This window comes from Eptatretus burgeri, chromosome 15 (assembly GCF_056783735.1).
Source record: "Eptatretus burgeri isolate ZD-2024b chromosome 15, Ebu_testis_v1, whole genome shotgun sequence".
NCBI classification, from domain to species: Eukaryota; Metazoa; Chordata; class Myxini; order Myxiniformes; family Myxinidae; genus Eptatretus; species Eptatretus burgeri.
Window position 1 is genome coordinate 12,074,557 of NC_140975.1, and position 16,504 is coordinate 12,091,060.

Below are 16,504 nucleotides of genomic sequence, written 5' to 3' on the forward strand. Positions count from 1 at the left end.
ATAAGCAATCCACATTCTTGCTGTGTGTGATATCTTGGTTGTTCTCCTTCATTGCTGTCCACTTGCCACCTTCGCACAATGTCCTCAGGAGAAGGTGACCATCATGAGCACAATTAACCCTACCAAGGACCTGCTGTCTGACCTCGTGGGCTTCCAGCGCCTGCCTGAGGAACAACGAAAGAAAGTCCATCAGTTGAGGGATCTGCTGGAACAAATCCTCATGCTGGATCCGGCCAAACGGATCTCCATCAATCATGCTCTGCAGCATCCCTTCATTCAGGAGAAGATAGTTTGAGCGGCACAGAGTGCGGGACATTGTACATAATGCTCCGTTTACGGGAATTTTGACGTTTCTTATTTTCATGTTGTTTGTTTCGCTGGTTGTACTCGTATTTGGGAATTTGATTAAACAACCCATCTCCATTTAATATTTTAAACTTTTTATTTTATTTTTCCTCGGATCCTGAAGGAAAACTTCCTTGCATCCCGAACTTCCTTCCATCTCCCGGACTAACACACGCTTCCCAGAACTAGTGTTCGCAAAGCAATGTGGATCGCCATAATACCGCTCGGGGTCTTCTTTGGGAATAGACATTGTGGAGTTCACAGTGGCAGTGTATAAAGCTAGGTTATGCACTTCCATACCGTGGGTCTCTAACCTCATCCAAAAAAGTACAACGTGGTATGTTGGTTCCGTTAGCGCATTTCTGTTGTATTGAAGTTAGTGCATTTCTGTTGTTCCTCATCTCAAATTGAAGAATGATGGCTGATTTGAATTGTTCATTCTCGGTTCTTTACTTGGCCGTGTGGAAATCCTTGCAGATACAAACTAGTTAAACTTAGGAATTCCATACTTGTATCAAATCCCCATTGCAAATTTCTTTTCCTCCCACAAAGGATATCGATCGTGCGTGCGATGCTGTCGGCCACACGACACGTATGCCTGTCAGATCTGGGCCCTGTCAGTTTAAGAATGCCGGTGGAAATACAAAACTTGTCTGGACAAGGCAAATACGGCAGTTCATTTAACTTCTGGCTTGATCGCGTCCAAAATGTGATCTCGGGAATTGTTTGAGAGAAGCTTTTTTTTTTCAGATCCGGATAATTTGTTGCGATGTATTAATGGAATGATCCAAAACGAGTAGTTTTCTCGTCACCACCCTCCTTCCCATGCGAGTCACCTGAAATTTAAAGGAAATGGTGTGAGCTTGAGAAATACATGTGCAGTGTGCATCATGTGACTCGCTTGATGTGCGAACCTTTTGAAGGGCGATGTTTTCATTGTTGTTTGTGTTGTGCCATCATTGATTTGTTTGTTTGTTTTTTTTAATTTTATTTTTGTTCTCTCCTGACCTTTTTCCCTTCAGTCTTGACTTTCCTTCCCCGTTCTCTCCAACACCCCAGCTTTCCATGCACTGATGCTTGATGGAATTTGGGCTGGGTGATTTATCACGTTGTGGGGGTTGTGGGGGGGGTCTTGGTTTGGCTGAGGAGAGCTGAGTGGTTGCTGGGAATGGCAGAGCGGTGTGTACGAGCGGCGAGGTTCGGCGCAGACCCGAGTGTACAAGCGAGACAGCGGGTTTGTAGAACTGCCGCTCCCTCAGGGCTGCTTTATGGGATGGGAGTTGGGAAGGGTGCTGAGGGGGAACAGCTGTCAGATTAATGACCTTTCATAGAGTCTGTTTATTGTCATCTTTATTTTTTTGGGGGGGTCTCTTCACCGTTTGATTCTTAACTGCATTGCTTTCTAACTTTTGACTATGCTTGGTCTGAACGTTAGCGAGCTGTGTATTGAATCCCCCCCCAGTTGTTTTCATTATCCCATGCTATGAATTTTAATTGCCATTAATGCTGGATGTTAGAGCATTAAGAGAGGCAGTATCATGAGAGCCTTGGCCACAGTGGGAAGGTTATTTCTATGGCACATAGTTTGACCATAATGTATTGAATGCTTTTTGGGCTCTGGGTTTACAGGTCTAAGATCCCAATTTAGGGCAGTCTTTTTGTTTTTCAGGAAAGATGGCATTCTGGAATGGCAATGGGGTTGTGGGGATGGGGGGGTGGCCTGATAGAAATTGGGTACAGTTGTGTCTCTGCCTGCATTTCCCACAGGTTAGGGCCAGAGGGACACGGAGCTTGGCCTGGCAGGGTGCGGGGTTTCCTTTGCCAGCATCCTCCAAACAGCGACCCCTACCCTCCCCACCTGTCCCTCATACCTTAGTGGTCTTTTCAGTACACTGAAGGTAAGAGGGATGTTCTTCTTTGAGTACCAATATATCGATCTATATATATATATATATATATATGTTTGTTCAAAACAATTTCAATGTTGTGAGGAACTTTTCCCCCTCATGTTCCATTATTTTGGGATGGTCTGCAAAATGTCTGCCCATAAAGAAATTTGCCTTTTTTTTTTTTTTTTTGATAATGACAAATGTGGCCAGTACAAGTACACCTGTCTGAACTTTAATACATTGAAGCTGACTCATTCCTCAATGAGATGTAACAGATATGCACCATATTTGGTGTAACGTTCTTCACAACCGCCCCTCCTCCCCCCTTACCTTCAGTGTACTGAGTACCAGCAGCATTTGTGAATTCCATGTTTAGCTGCCTTTATGGTTTTTAAGAACTGCTTTTGTGAAGGCTTTCTTGTGGACTTCCTGATTGGAGGGAAGGGTCTGGGATAGCTCTTTTTTTTTTTTAAACCATGCTGCCTGGCATTGTTTTAAGATCTGTTTACCTGTCCTCAAAGTTAATAAATGTGGATTGTTTTTCCTTAAATCTTGCCTCATGGTCACCATGCTACTTCCTTAGCCTTCCTCCACAAAGGTTTTGGGGGCATTGCCATTCATTTTGAGCCAGCCAACTTGCTTGGATACCTTAAATGCAAAATTGAATGATCATAAGTAAACAAAGGGCATCTGGAATACTATCACACACTCATAGGAAATGCACAGTAAACCAAGTCGAGAGATGTGCTCAATTTCATGTTTGCCAAAATTCCATATGCAATCTTCCATTTTAGCTGTACAAGTGAAATAATTAAATGGTTTTACATTCCATTGATCATCTACGCTTTGGGCCAAAGCGGCTCCGTGGTGTGTTGGGGTTCATCCTCTGTCGCCCGGAACCGAAGCCGGGACGCTTGACCCCCAGTGTGGCCGATCGGCTGTACAGGTCATGAACGGCAAAGGGGGAGATACCAGCATCGTAGTCTGGCTCCAGGGCAGCGGTGCGGGCGAGAGCCTTGCGTGACACCTTCTCGTGTGCCAAGCGCTGGTCGGCGCACAATATCGGGTTATGGGCATGCTTTCCACCCTTCGGCATTGGCAGAGAAAACTGAAGAGAAAAAAAAGGGAAGGGGCATGTCATCTTTTCCTTTGTTCAATGGATGGTTTGGGCCAGATTGGAACTTTAACTACATCTGAAGGGTCTACCTTGAGTCCACGGCGATTCAAGACTTTGGGGTTTCTTGACAAGTACAGGACCAGTGAGCCATCAGAACCACGTGACACAGGCACTCTTTTCAAGGTGGCATTACCACAGCGAGGGCAAAACTGCTTTTGCATGTCCCAAGTTAGTCTGCAATGGATGTCCAAATCACCAGAGGTGAATCATGCTCCACCATTTTGATAAGAAGAAAAGTTAATATTTATCATCACTGCCTTCAATATTTCATTCTTATCTGCCAAGCAAGAGAAAGAGGGGCCAAATCCTCACGTGAAGCAAGCAAAACAGCGTAGGGTGAAGGTTCGAGCTTCACGGACACGCAAGCCTGTTACGGACATGACTGACAAACCCAGGTTGAGCAGAACGTTCTGAATGATGGATAAATTGCAAAGGGTAGGTCAGGCATTTTACCATTAATCAACCTTTCCAGATGTTCTTAAGGAGCAAAGATCAGACCAGTGAACTCACCCCAATAAGATTAATAAAACCATCATCAGTGTGTGACAAAAATAGATTAGCTCAAAAGTCCACATAAAAGTGAGGAATTCTAACCTCGCCCAAGGTCCAACCTGCATTGCGAAGTCGGTAGTGAGACATGCAACTTTAGTTCCCTCCACCAATTCCTCCTTGCACAAATCATCCCGCAACTCTCGGATGTTGCTCGGTGTGATCCAGCCCTCATCATCATCGTCATCTTCACTTTCCTCATCTCAAATTGAAGAGTAAATGTCATCTATTAGTGCAAATATTGTTCATGTAAATGTTTGATGCAGTTGGAGGAGGAAGAGAGTGGAGTTCAAAATATACCTGTGTCACTGGTTACTTCCTCAGATCCACTTCCTTCACTGCGATCTTTCACGTTCAGCAAATCTTGTTGGAATTGCTCGGCTTCTTCACCATTTGTATGTTCTTCCTTCAGAAGTCCTTGCTGTTCATTCTGTGTCTTGTTCTTTTCTTTCACCACATTCAACTGGCACAGAACCAACAGGTAAAAGACAATCAAACTTCACAATTCCACTTGTTTTTTTTATTTTTCCACTTTCAGCTCATCTTCGTCTTAACTAATACATTGTTACGGCTGTGGAAATTCGCATTACACCATAAAGGACCCTCAGGTGAGATATCTTCAGAGGTACATGTGTAGTTAGCCCAAACCCGTTGTATCGAGGGAATTTATGTGATCCATCTGGGCTGCGACGCTTTGAGTTAGGCGTTTTTCTTTTTCTATCTTTTATTTCAAACACACATTTCAACAACCACGCCATCCCCATCACAGCGCCAACCACACTGCAACCACGCTACCTCCACCATCTACGCTACTACATCTTCGCCACTACGTTCCCTCCCGAACGGCAAACAAAGGCGCAAAGGAGGGAACACGAGCATGCGCAGGTTTTCCCACCTGTTTTTCCCACCATTTTTCCCCACGCTTGGTGTGAAGGAAGGAGGAAGGGCAGCTTGCCGCCGATTGGTGGATGACCAGCGTGAGACGGTCGGGGTGAGGGAACGCCCCTCTTCGAGAACCCTCTCGAAGGAGGGTGGAGCCGAAAACGGGGGCGGGAGTGAAGGGCGGAGCCTCGGGCTATTAAAGTCGGACACGGGCGGAGCGCTTTTGGTGCTCTTGCTAACTTCGTTTTCTCTGGCTCTGGCTCTTGTTCTCCTCGTCTTCGTCTCCTCTTCGTGGTGGCCGCTGGCCTGGTCTTCTGTGGTGCGGTCCCGAGATCCGCTGGCGGGACGGAGCGTCTGCCATTCCCCACACCACCACCTCTAGCAACCACGTTTCTTCCCCCCCCCCTTCTATCCGCGCTGAGATAACGCCGGAAACCCTGTCCGTGGCGTCGAGCGGCCAACACGTGCCGGCGCGAGGCACGCCGGAGAGGACTCGCCTACCACACCAGGGATCGGAGTCGCGGCCAGGCGCGACCACGCCGACGGACGTGGGAGAGGGACTCGACGGCCCAAAGGGAAGTCACCATTTTTCTTTTCAGGGTTTTTTTATGGATCTTGTGGCGCCGTGTCTCGTAAAGTAGAACTTATAAGTGTTGCAGTGTGTGCGCGTAGTCAGTTTTAACTGCTTTTCTTCTTGCATTTGCTTTTTGTGTATGGCTGTATAAATGTGCTTTGTGTGAACTGTTTTCCCGTTTCGCTTCGTCTTTTCTTTATTGACCCTCCATCCTGCTTCACGTAAAGGGTTCGTAGTGGGTGCAAAACACCCGGTAAATAATCTGAACCGCCGAGGTCGCCAATAACACCGCTCGGTTATCCTGATAGTACGGAACGGGCCGCCCAAGCGGCTCGTGTCCGGAGTTGACCTGCGGCGAGGTACGATCGCCCGGTTTACTATCCGCGTGGGTACTCAGGGAGGTCGGGTTTGGCGAACAACCCTATCCTACGCGGGTGGCCGATTGGCACGATTGTGGTGAGGTCGAAAGGCCCACCCGTGACTGGCTCTAGGCGATAGTTCCTGGAGGGTCACGACTGAATTGTCCATCCAGTGGGCGACGCGGTCGCGATTCGAGTGACGTGGCCGTCCGCACGCCGGCGGGCGCGAATTCGCAACACTGGTGTCAGGTCGTGGGACACGAACCCATCCCCCTCCTCGCAACACTGGTGTCAGGTCGTGGGACACGAACCCATCCCCCTCCTCGCAACACTGGTGTCAGGTCGTGGGACACGAACCCATCCCCCTCCTCGCAACACTGGTGTCAGGTCGTGGGACACGAACCCATCCCCTTCCTTGCAACACTGGTGTCAGGTCGTGGGACACGAACCCATCCCCCTCCTCGCAACACTGGTGTCAGGTCGTGGGACACGAACCCATCCCCTTCCTCGCGACACTGGTGTCAGGTCGTGGGACACGAACCCATCCCCCTCCTCGCAACACTGGTGTCAGGTCGTGGGACACGAACCCATCCCCCTCCTCGCAACACTGGTGTCAGGTCGTGGGACACGAACCCATCCCCCTCCTCGCAACACTGGTGTCAGGTCGTGGGACACGAACCCATCCCCCTCCTCGCAACACTGGTGTCAGGTCGTGGGACACGAACCTATCCCCCTCCTCGCAACACTGGTGTCAGGTCGTGGGACACGAACCCATCCCCCTCCTCGCAACACTGGTGTCAGGTCGTGGGACACGAACCCATCCCCCTCCTCGCAACACTGGTGTCAGGTCGTGGGACACGAACCCATCCCCCTCCTCGCAACACTGGTGTCAGGTCGTGGGACACGAACCCATCCCCCTCCTCGCAACACTGGTGTCAGGTCGTGGGACACGAACCCATCCCCCTTCTCGCAACACTGGTGTCAGGTCGTGGGACACGAACCCATCCCCCTCCTCGCAACACTGGTGTCAGGTCGTGGGACACGAACCCATCCCCCTCCTCGCAACACTGGTGTCAGGTCGTGGGACACGAACCCATCCCCCTCCTCGCAACACTGGTGTCAGGTCGTGGGACACGAACCCATCCCCCTCCTCGCAACACTGGTGTCAGGTCGTGGGATTCGAATCCGCCCCGCCTCCAAGCTAAATTCACGGGGAAGCGGTCCAGGGGTGTGAGAGGAGCGACCCCCGATTCCCTCCAAATTACGAGCAATTTAAATTAACCCCTTACGAGAAATAAGATGGCGTCTCAAGGCGAGCGGGTGCCGGGGGTAGAAATGTATATGTGTAGAAATGTAGGATCCATGGCCCAGGTCGGTTCTTTTTATAATTATAACCCCACCACTAACTGTGGTCAGTGGGAGCGGCTTGAGCACGAACTTTGCCGGCAAACGGAGTCGCACAATGGCAGCGCGATCGCACCTCAGCGTAGCACGGAGCGGGCTGATATTAATAGCACAACTAACGGCACAGCACGAGGCGTGAGCTCCCAGTCACCGGTTCAAGTCACGTAGTCACGGCATGTGCCATGGCAGGCATGGCAGGATGACTATGCGAGCATTGGCAGGCTTCAGGCACAATTGGGGGATGTCTTGGAAAAGGTGAAGCGTTATGAAGAATATATCGAGGAGGTGCAAAGTGGAGTGGACGAGTCACAACGGCACGTAGACGAGCTTCAGAAAAATTACGTGTACGGGGGGACACAGCGATTGGACGATTTACTGGAACGAATTCGGTGGCGAAAACATGACTTGGCCAACAGAGTCGACAAACTATGTGGGAAAAAGAATTTGGTAGTGTTTTATACCCGTCAGTTGGAATATGCGAAGAGCAAACTGAAAAAAAGAATAGAGGAACAGCAGATTGGTATCTCCCAGGATAGGAAACAATGGGAGGAAGAATGGAAAACCGAGCTCAAAAAGAAACAAAAGGAGCATGACTTGGAAGTAAAACAACTAATGGAAAAATTATTGGAGGAAGCAAGGCGGTTCAAAGAACTGGAGGGGAGAGTGAGGGAAATACAGTTGGAAGAGAAAAAATGTGAACATGATGGGGAGTTGGAACAATTAAAGGAAGAGATAAGAACAGGCAATCAGGAAAGAGCCTAGAATGGAAGATAAAAAGAGGAGAGAGACAGCTGGAGGAAAGGACGGAAGAATTGCTGGAAAAGTCTGAACAGTTCAAAGAACTGCAGGGAGAATTGAGGGAGGAAGAAGAAAGGAAAACAAAGCTAGAAAAGGAAAAACGCAAACAAGATGGGGAATTGGAACTACTGAAGCGAGATGTAAGGGCAGGCCAGTTTAAAAGAGAAATCCTGGAAGGGGAGATAAGAATGGGAAAGGAATGGCAGAAAAAACTAAAGGAATACAGTATAAAAAAAAGGGACGAATTGAGGAGGTAAGCAGTGGAAAGAAGGGATGAAATGAGTGAAGAAGCATGCAAATTGAGGACGGAATTAGAAAAAAAAAGCTTCCGAGTTACGGAAACACCAGAACAAAGATGGAATTACAAAACGGGCTGAGGACGTTGAAAGAAGAAGGAACCACACTGTACAGATTGAACAGCTGGAAGCGAAGGCCAGATTAAAGAATAAGGAACAAGAAAGAGTACTGAAAGAACAAAATGAGACAGGAGAAGGAAATTAGTCAATTGAAGAAAACCACGAGATTGCAGAATGAGGAACAAGAGAGACAATAGGATAGAAAACAAAAAGAACATGAAGCTGAGGTTGACCAATTGAAAGAAAAGGCGAGGCTGGAGTGCGAGGAGATAGACAAAGAACAGCAAATGAAACACAAAATGGAGATGAACCAAATGAAGAAAACCACGAAACTGGAGAAGGAAAGACAGGAGAGGAAACAAGGAAGAGTAGTGAGAGTACAGCAAATGAAACACAAAAGGGAGATTAACCAAATGAAGCAAACAACGAAACTGGAGAAGGAAAGACATGAGAGAACAGCGAATGAAACACAAGAAGGAAATGAGCCAATTGAAAGAAACGATGATTGGAAAATGAAGAGCAGGAGAAACTGTGGGGTAGAAAACAAGAACAATGTGAGTTGGAAATTGAACAACGAAAACGGGGAGCAAGATTGGAGTCCACGGAGATTGAAAAACTCCGGAGGGAGAACGAAGAACTCAGGAAGTTCCGAGAGGAGGAACGACTCGGAAGGAGCCAGGAAGTAGAACAACGTAATAAGGTGGGATGTGTGACAGCACCACAAGGAGCAATGTTGGTGGTGCAGGACTTGATTGACGCCACTCGTCGGATGAAGGAACAATTGGGGCGGGCCCTGATAAAGGAGACACAAATAAAAAAGGAGACGAGGGAAGTAACAAAGACAAAGAAGGAAATGAAAGTATTGCCAGAGACACGGGAGATAGAGAGTGAATTGGACGGGGTTAGTTACGAACACACACACATTGAGGTAGTGGAGGACCATGAGGGGGAGCTGGCGGACTGGTTAGAGACCCGGTGCGGGCAACTGGATGGCCTCCTCCAGGAACGAGAGGAGGGAGTTTGCCCCCTTGAGGGGGATCACGACCAGGTGGGTTCGGTCGTGCTTTGCGAGGTTGAGGGGAGGAGTGCTGCGAATGGGTGCACACGGAGCTTGGGGGGTATAGAGGCCCTGGAACCCCTTGTGGTGGCACTAATCCCCAGTGTGGTTGTCCCGGTGTGTGTGGTGCAAGGTGTGAGTGCGCCCCTGTGTGTGGAAGTGACCCCGCATGTGAGTGGTGTGGTGGCAAGTGTGCCGAAGAGCGTGCTTCCCAGCACGCCGTGTGTGAAAGGGGCACCGCAGGTGGAAGAGGCCACGCGTGTGCGAACAGCTGTGTGGGAGTGAGGCACCGCGGGCGAGTGCCCCCGCGTGTGTGAGTGGTATGGTTTGTGTGAGGGAAATGGTACGAGTGAGTGAGCGGCCGAGTGTGAGAGAGACCGTGTGTGTGAGAGAGCGGTATGTGAGGGAGGTGACGGTCAGCATGCGGGAGCACGCAGCCGCGTCTCCCGGTTTAAGTGTAATGGAGTGGTGTGTGAGCGTCGTAACACGCAGGTGTGCGTGGGTGGAATGGCGACGACAACGGCGACAGAGGGACAAGGGCTGGATAGCGGCCGTAGTTTCAACGGGGACCGCGACGGGTTCACCCAGCAGCCAGCGCGAGGTTCGGGCCGTGCAGCGCAGGAGGCCGCCACGTGCTCGCTTGCGGGAGTGAAACCCGGTCCGGAAACGAGCGCGGTGAATGTTGCCGATCCCGCGACGGACAAAGTTTAGGCAGGATTTCAAATTCGGACCGGATGGGTTCTCCACGCGGGCGTGTGTGTGTTAAGCTCCAACGGGCAGAGCACATGTGTTCGCGTGGGGAACCCCTCGAGATGCGAGGCTTGTGTTTTTTTTATGCGCCGGGTGATGTCATGGCTGCGTGCATGGTTGGAATCCGGCAGGAGGGTGAATCCCTGCCGGATGGTGCCGTCCAAGAGGGACGAGGGACGCGAACAGCTGCCATGACGTCACGCCAAAGGTGCGCAGCTGTGAATTGCCGTGCTGGTGCGCAGGTTGCAAGTTGCCGTGCTAGTTTTTTTGTAAAAAAAATTTTGTAAAAAATTTTTTTTTTTTGTAAAATTTTTTTACAAAAAAATTTTTTTTTGTAAAAATGCCGTGCATTTTTTTGTAAAGGAAAAGCAAGCCTCGCTTTCGAGTGAACAGGATTCCCTGGGCAAGGGGTGGAAGACCCCCTTGACCGGGTACAGGATACAACTAGTTAGGGGGAAGGGTTAGCTTAGTTTAACCGGCTTCATGGGGCAGGGGTAAGTCCTCATGGGGCCCGTGGAATGGATTAGGTCGAGGGATTTAGATGAGATTTAGGATGGGAAATAATATTTGAGGATTTGGAGGACAGTGACAGACTGTGGATGTGTAGAGGGGATGTAGCTTAGCTACGTAGTGTTAAAATAAACGTGCTGTATTTTAAGGGACGACGTGGGAGCACTAGGTAGTTAGGGGATGTCGTCAGCAGGATGGCAGGATTCAGCGATGTGCGAGTTGAAGAGCGGAAGTGTACTTGTTGAGTGAGTGAGGCCAGCGGGTCTGTGTGTATGGAGCGAATGTGGAATGCATGGTGCGACGAGTGATTGGGTGGAGAAGTGACTCCCGCCCAAGGGACCCCGGGGTCAGTGTAAAGTGAGTTAGCTGGGGTAGTCAAATTAACAAAAATGGAGGTCGTTTTGCTGTTGGTGGGAATGTAGGCTCGATACCCATTTGGAGGGGTGCAGGAGCCCTGTTGATGGGCTGGGAGCGTGGCTGCGAAAGGTGAGTATCGCTGAGTAGGTACCCCGGGTACCGGGCAAGTCGGCCAAGGGCCCATGGGGGGCCGACAGTGGGCATGGGTGCGCCCACATGATGCGGGGGCCCGGGGCGCCGTTAGCCGCGTGGGCAGTGTTGTGGGCATGGGTGACCCTCGGAAAGGGGCCCGGGAAGCCAGCCTGCCACGTGAGCGTTTCAGGGGAGTTGCCAGGGAGGGCACTCCCTGGTGTTTAGGGAGCTGGTAGGCTCGGAGGCAGTGTAGTGCCCAGGCGTGCCATCGTCGGAGAATCGGCAGAGGGTAGTGCCTGCCAAGGGAGCCACGCGTCCCAGCCATGAAACCGTATGAGGGCACGGGAAGAAAATTGGGGGGCGAGGCCCGAAATTGAGAGGACACCAACACAGGCGACGGGAATCTGGGTTGTTAGAACCAATAGTTTAAGCGAGAGGCACTTGTTGAAAGCCCCGGGGTAGTTTAAGAGTTAATGGTTAGTGTAGATTAGGAAGTGTACCCCTCCGCACCATCCATCCCTTCGCTCATGTTGTGGGCCACTGGACCCACTTTGGGTTAAAGATCGCTGAAGTCTGGGGAGGCCATCCTGAGGCTTCGTTGGGCCTCGACACAGGACGCTAGCTCTCCCTTAGTCCCCTCCGGGAAGGGAACGTAGGGATTGGGAGTAGGCTAGGGGACGATAGGTTAGCCGAACAAAGACAGTAAAGGAGGTTAGGGGACGATTTATAGGGAGAAGTAAAAAAAATAAAAACAAAAAAATTAATTGGGGCTAAATTGGGTTTTACAAATTAAGGGAGTGGGTAGGTACAGTGACAGGCAAAGGCGATAGGTGGGAGGGCCCGCCTTTTGAGTGGCCAGCACCACCGCACTCCCTCCACCAACCTCCATCTCAAGGCAAGGTGTCTGCCAACTTCATCTGCTGGCTGTTGGTTTTGCTGCGAGGCCTGTACCGGCCGGATCGGCTGCAGCTGTTGCCTGCAACGGCCTTGTTCTGCAGGCTGTGTTTGCCTGCTGCCTTTGCCATGCCATGAACACTGCCCATGTCCACCAGCCCCGTTCGGTTTTGATTTGCCCCCCCTTGTTCATTTCCATGCGCGCCGGGATCATCGGAAAGCAACAGTTTGCAAGCTGCACGAACTATCCTGTTAGCAGTTACAACACGGGCCTGCAGTGGCGGCCCGTGCGCCAGTTGACTTTTGTTTTGCTCCCTGCAGAGTCCATTGATCCTGGGCCATGTTTTGGTGTGAAATTTGTAAGTTAAGGTTAAGTTGTGAATTGTAAATGTGTTTTGTGCCCCCCGGCATGTATGTCTTAGCGCTGGCAATTTTATTTAAGTCGTCCGTGTGAGTGGGTTTGTTTAGTTAGTTACTCAGCCCTCAGGTTATTTATTTTGAGGACACGAATAACATGAATGTCGCACTCAGGGATCTGTAGGTAAAACGTACTAGGGGAGAACTACACATGATGGCACACGAGAATTTGACGACTCGGGACGAGTCTGTAAAAAGGGGAGGGGGTAGTGTTACGGCTGTGGAAATTCGCATTACACCATAAAGGACCCTCAGGTGAGATATCTTCATAGGTACATGTGTAGTTAGCCCAAACCCGTTGTATAGAGGGAATTTATGTGATCCATCCGGGCGGCGACGCTTTGAGTTGGGCGTTTTTCTTTTTCTATCTTTTATTTCAAACACAACATTTCAGCAACCACGCCACCCCCATCACAGCACCAACCACACTGCAACCACGTCACCTCCACCATCTACGCCACTACATCTTCGCCACTACATCCGCTCCCGAAAGGCAAACAAAGGCGCAAAGGAGAGAACTGCGAGGATGCGCAGGTTTTCCCGCCTGTTTTTCCCCACGCTTGGTGTGAAGGAAGGAGGAAGGGCAGCTCGCCGCAGATTGGTGGATGACCAGCGTGAGGCGGTCGGGGTGAGGGAACGCCCCTCTTCGAGAACCCTCTCGAAAGAGGGTGGAGCCGAAAACGGGGGCGGGAGTGAAGGGCGGAGCCCCAGGCTATTAAAGTCGGACACGGGCGGAGCGCTTCTGGTGCTCTTGCTAACTTCGTCTTTTTCTCTCTGGCTCTTGCTCTCCTCGTCTTCGTCTCCTTCGTGGTGGCCGCTGGCCTGGTCTTCTGTGGCGCGGTCCCGATACCCCGCTGGCGGGACGGAGCATCTGCCATTCCCCACACCACGACCTCGAGCAACCACGTTCCCCCCCCCCCCTTTTCTATCCGCGCTGAGATAGCGCCGGAAACCCCGTCCGTGGTGTCGAGCGGCCAACACGTGCCGGCGCGAGGCACGACGGAGAGGACTCGCCTACCACGCCAGGGATTGGAGTCGCGGCCAGGCGCGACCATGCCGACGGACGTGGGAGAGGGACTCGACGGCCCAAAGAGAAGTCACCATTTTTCTTTTCGGGGTTTTTGTATGGATCTTGTGGCGCCGTGTCTCGTAAAGTAGAACTGTATAAGTGTTGCCGTGTGTGCGCGTAGTCGGTTTTAACTGCTTTTCTTCTTGCATTTGCTTTTTGTGTGTATATATATATTTGCTTTGTGTGAACTGTTTTCCCGTTTCGCTTCGTCTTTTCTTTATTGACCCTCCATCCTGCTTCACGTAAAGGGTTTGTAGTGGGTGCAAAACGCCCGGTAAATAATCTGAACCGCCGAGGTCGACGATAACACCGCTCAGTTATCCCGATAGTACGGAACGGGCCGCCCAAGCGGCTCGTGTCCGGAGTCGACCTGCGGCGAGGTACGATCGCCCGGTTTACCATCCGCATGGGTACTTAGGTAGGTCGAGTTTGGCGAACAACCCTATCCTACGTGGGTGGCCGATTGGCACGATTGTGGTGAGGTCGAAAGGCCCACCCGTGACTGGCTCCGGGCGATAGTTCCCGGAGGGTCACGACTGAATTGTCCGTCCGGTGGGCGATGCGGTCGCGATTCGAGTGACGTGGCCGTCCGCACGCTGGCGGGTGTGAATTCGCAACAATATACACATTTCATGCACTTCTGTGATGGATGTGTAGCCATTGATTAGTTCGTCAAAACCCATGTCGCACGAGTTGCTGTGGTTACAGGTCACCGTTGCCATTCCAGGTGAGGTAATTATATTTATACAGGTGCATAAATGGAATGCACAAACATTTCTCACCCATCCCATACATATGGAATGGGTCGAATGGTATTTCTCATTTTTTTAACGAGGGCTTCCTTTCCTTCACCAGGGGTGGGAAGAGAAAACGTCACCACACAAACAGAGATTCAATACAAGGAAACGGCAATAAAAGACAAGGTACAACATTACTTATTAAAATACTGAGCAATAAATTATACGTTGAGAACACGAATCATGAAGGAGCCAAAATGAGAAACACATTCTTATCACAAGACTATCACAAGGATGGGTTTTGGATGACAAGGTTTACAAATAAATAAATGAATCTTCCGATGGATGTCTGCGGAGGATTTCACGTTAAACAAGAAGGGCACTCGGTCGAGAGCGTGTACCTTGGCCATGCAATGCCTGAACCAGTCGAACATATCGGGGCCAATAATTTTTTGAAATGTCATGCGATCCATCGTTTTTTTGCACCATCTCTCAAAGGTTCCCATCGTGTGCTGCCTTTTTGGCTGCTGGTTGCATCATTGGTTATGGGTGTGGCTATGCCGCTGATGCAGTGCCCCTATTACCAGTATACTGGTGCTCCTTTTGCTGACCTCAGAAGGATGACAGGCTGAGTCAACCCCCTGGTGTTAATTCAGTGGCCAACGGGGCTCAAACTCAGGACCCTTGGATCCCAAGCCACCACCCTAACCGCTAACCAACACCAGGCTTCTCTCTCAATTGTGAAGAATCACTTAAAAAATTAAACTCTCGTATCAAGATCAGGATCTTCACCAAAATGTAATCAATTCATCCTTGCCACACACCCGTGTCCACCAAGTTTTGTCCGAATCCGTCCACAATTTTTTGAGATGTCCTGTACACAAACAAACAAAAAGAAAGCCAGGCAGGGGTGAAAGCATAACTTCCTTCCACCTTCGGTGGCAGAGGTAATTGGACATGGACAGAATTGCTAAGCTACACAACTGAGATACAAAATAGCCTGTTTAATTCTCCTTCTGTTCATACAGTTTACTCAAAATTGGTTTAAGCTCAATACACTGACTATTCAAACATTTTTCCAGTGAGAAAGTCCATGACTACTCAACTTTCACAATTTGAAAGGATTCCATAAAGTAGGCATAACTGCATTCCTCCATGGAGGGTAATGAAGGGCCAAGATGTATGGGTGGGATAACCCGTCAATCAGACTGGTGAGGGCGGCCCACAGCAACAATACGGGACTTCCAAAATGACATGAATGCTAAATGAGGCCTTTTACGCACGCACTGTGAATGCATTTACAGTGACTCAGTTTGGCTTGACAGTCGCTTACCTTCCGTTCCTTGTGTGAAATTCAATTCAAATGGTCTTTTAAACATAATCTTCATTTGAGCAAAAGAGTAGCAATTTCAAGATGGTTAACCATCATTGTGTTCCGAAATGCAAATCGGACTCACGTAAATATAGGAACACGAGAAATATCCGCAGAAGAGAGGAGTTGGGTTTGTTCCATTTCCTGTTAATGCATTTAGCTAGCAGCGGTGGTGGTCATTACACACGTGCATGCACACACCCTTCTCCATGCAACAATACACACAAAAATAGAGTACAATTTCATTTGTGGCCCCAAAACCAAACAAAAACAAGAAAGCGTCTGAAAATGCAAAGCCTATCCATGTCCGCTTTGAACTCCAACTAAATTTGACCAAAACAACAGGTAAAATCAAGTCTACATTTTATTCATTTGTGTTCTCCACAATGTCATAATCAATGTTTGTTGAAGATTTCTTGACAAAAGCTCAAGTGGTAAAAATCTTACGGCCTGGGTATACAAACCGAATCTCAACAATAAACAAGGATTTCAATTAAACCATTTACGGCTGACCAAGCACTTCACCAATGACGTCGTCATTACAATCCTCTATTCCTCGGGAGTAGAATGAGATGTCAAGTTTCAAATATTTCCATTCAGTCGTTTCAGATATATAATGCTTTAATTTTGTGAGTTTAATCCAAGATTGCTGCCATATCATGTGACCTATGACGGCACAATTATTAAAATATTCTCCATTGGGGGTGGGGGGGGGGAGGGGGTGGATCTGCTTCCCTGACAATGTCAATTGGAAAAGAAAAGTTGCTGAGAAAAAAGGGTGGAATAATGAAATTTAATTTAACAAAATTATGAATTTGTTTTCTCTATATTCTCAGAATAAAGCTTTGTTGAAAATTTGATAAAAGATCAAATGGC

The 16,504-nt window shown here is 49.4% G+C and overlaps 3 protein-coding genes across 11 annotated transcripts in view; 2 read left to right on the forward strand and 1 right to left on the reverse strand.

The window, feature by feature from the left end:
- The window catches only part of PRP4K (pre-mRNA processing factor kinase PRP4K), a 35,034-nt gene extending 32,250 nt beyond the window's left edge, over window positions 1–2,784 (forward strand). For 3 of the 8 annotated variants that reach the window (XM_085856671.1, XM_085856674.1, XM_085856676.1), the window contains exon 16: window positions 89–2,784. In XM_085856671.1, coding sequence (XP_085712797.1) covers window positions 89–295 — 207 coding nt within the window. In that variant the 3' untranslated portion in view covers window positions 296–2,784. The remainder of the gene's footprint in view (window positions 1–88) is intronic. The other 5 variants (XR_015051619.1, XR_015051620.1, XR_015051618.1 and 2 more) reach the window with 5 other exon arrangements.
- Window positions 2,785–2,969: 185 nt separating this feature from the next.
- The window catches only part of NOB1 (NIN1 (RPN12) binding protein 1 homolog), a 41,381-nt gene continuing 27,846 nt past the window's right edge, over window positions 2,970–16,504 (reverse strand). For both annotated transcript variants that reach the window (XM_085856677.1, XM_085856678.1), the window contains exons 6-10: window positions 4,261–4,423; window positions 4,023–4,162; window positions 3,724–3,821; window positions 3,441–3,585; window positions 2,970–3,342 (exon numbers count right to left, since the gene is read on the reverse strand). In XM_085856677.1, the coding sequence (XP_085712803.1) occupies window positions 3,070–3,342; window positions 3,441–3,585; window positions 3,724–3,821; window positions 4,023–4,162; window positions 4,261–4,423 (819 nt within the window). In that variant the 3' untranslated portion in view covers window positions 2,970–3,069. The remainder of the gene's footprint in view (window positions 3,343–3,440; window positions 3,586–3,723; window positions 3,822–4,022; window positions 4,163–4,260; window positions 4,424–16,504) is intronic.
- On the forward strand, window positions 4,838–16,310 carry LOC147011525 (uncharacterized). The gene is made up of 7 exons (XM_085857883.1): window positions 4,838–4,845; window positions 5,814–5,817; window positions 5,908–6,162; window positions 6,209–6,254; window positions 6,301–6,484; window positions 6,531–6,714; window positions 6,761–16,310. Exons 1-7 carry the CDS (start codon window positions 4,838–4,840, stop codon window positions 7,007–7,009), a joined length of 930 nt encoding a protein of 309 aa, XP_085714009.1. The 3' UTR covers window positions 7,010–16,310.

What these genes read in the sequence shown, in the direction of transcription:
- LOC147011525 (XM_085857883.1), top strand. An exon ending in CCTCGCAACACTGGTGTCAG is followed by an intron (nt 6,485 to 6,530) that starts GTCGTGGGACAC and finishes CACTGGTGTCAG; the next exon opens with GTCGTGGGACACGAACCCAT. An exon ending in CCTCGCAACACTGGTGTCAG is followed by an intron (nt 6,715 to 6,760) that starts GTCGTGGGACAC and finishes CACTGGTGTCAG; the next exon opens with GTCGTGGGACACGAACCCAT.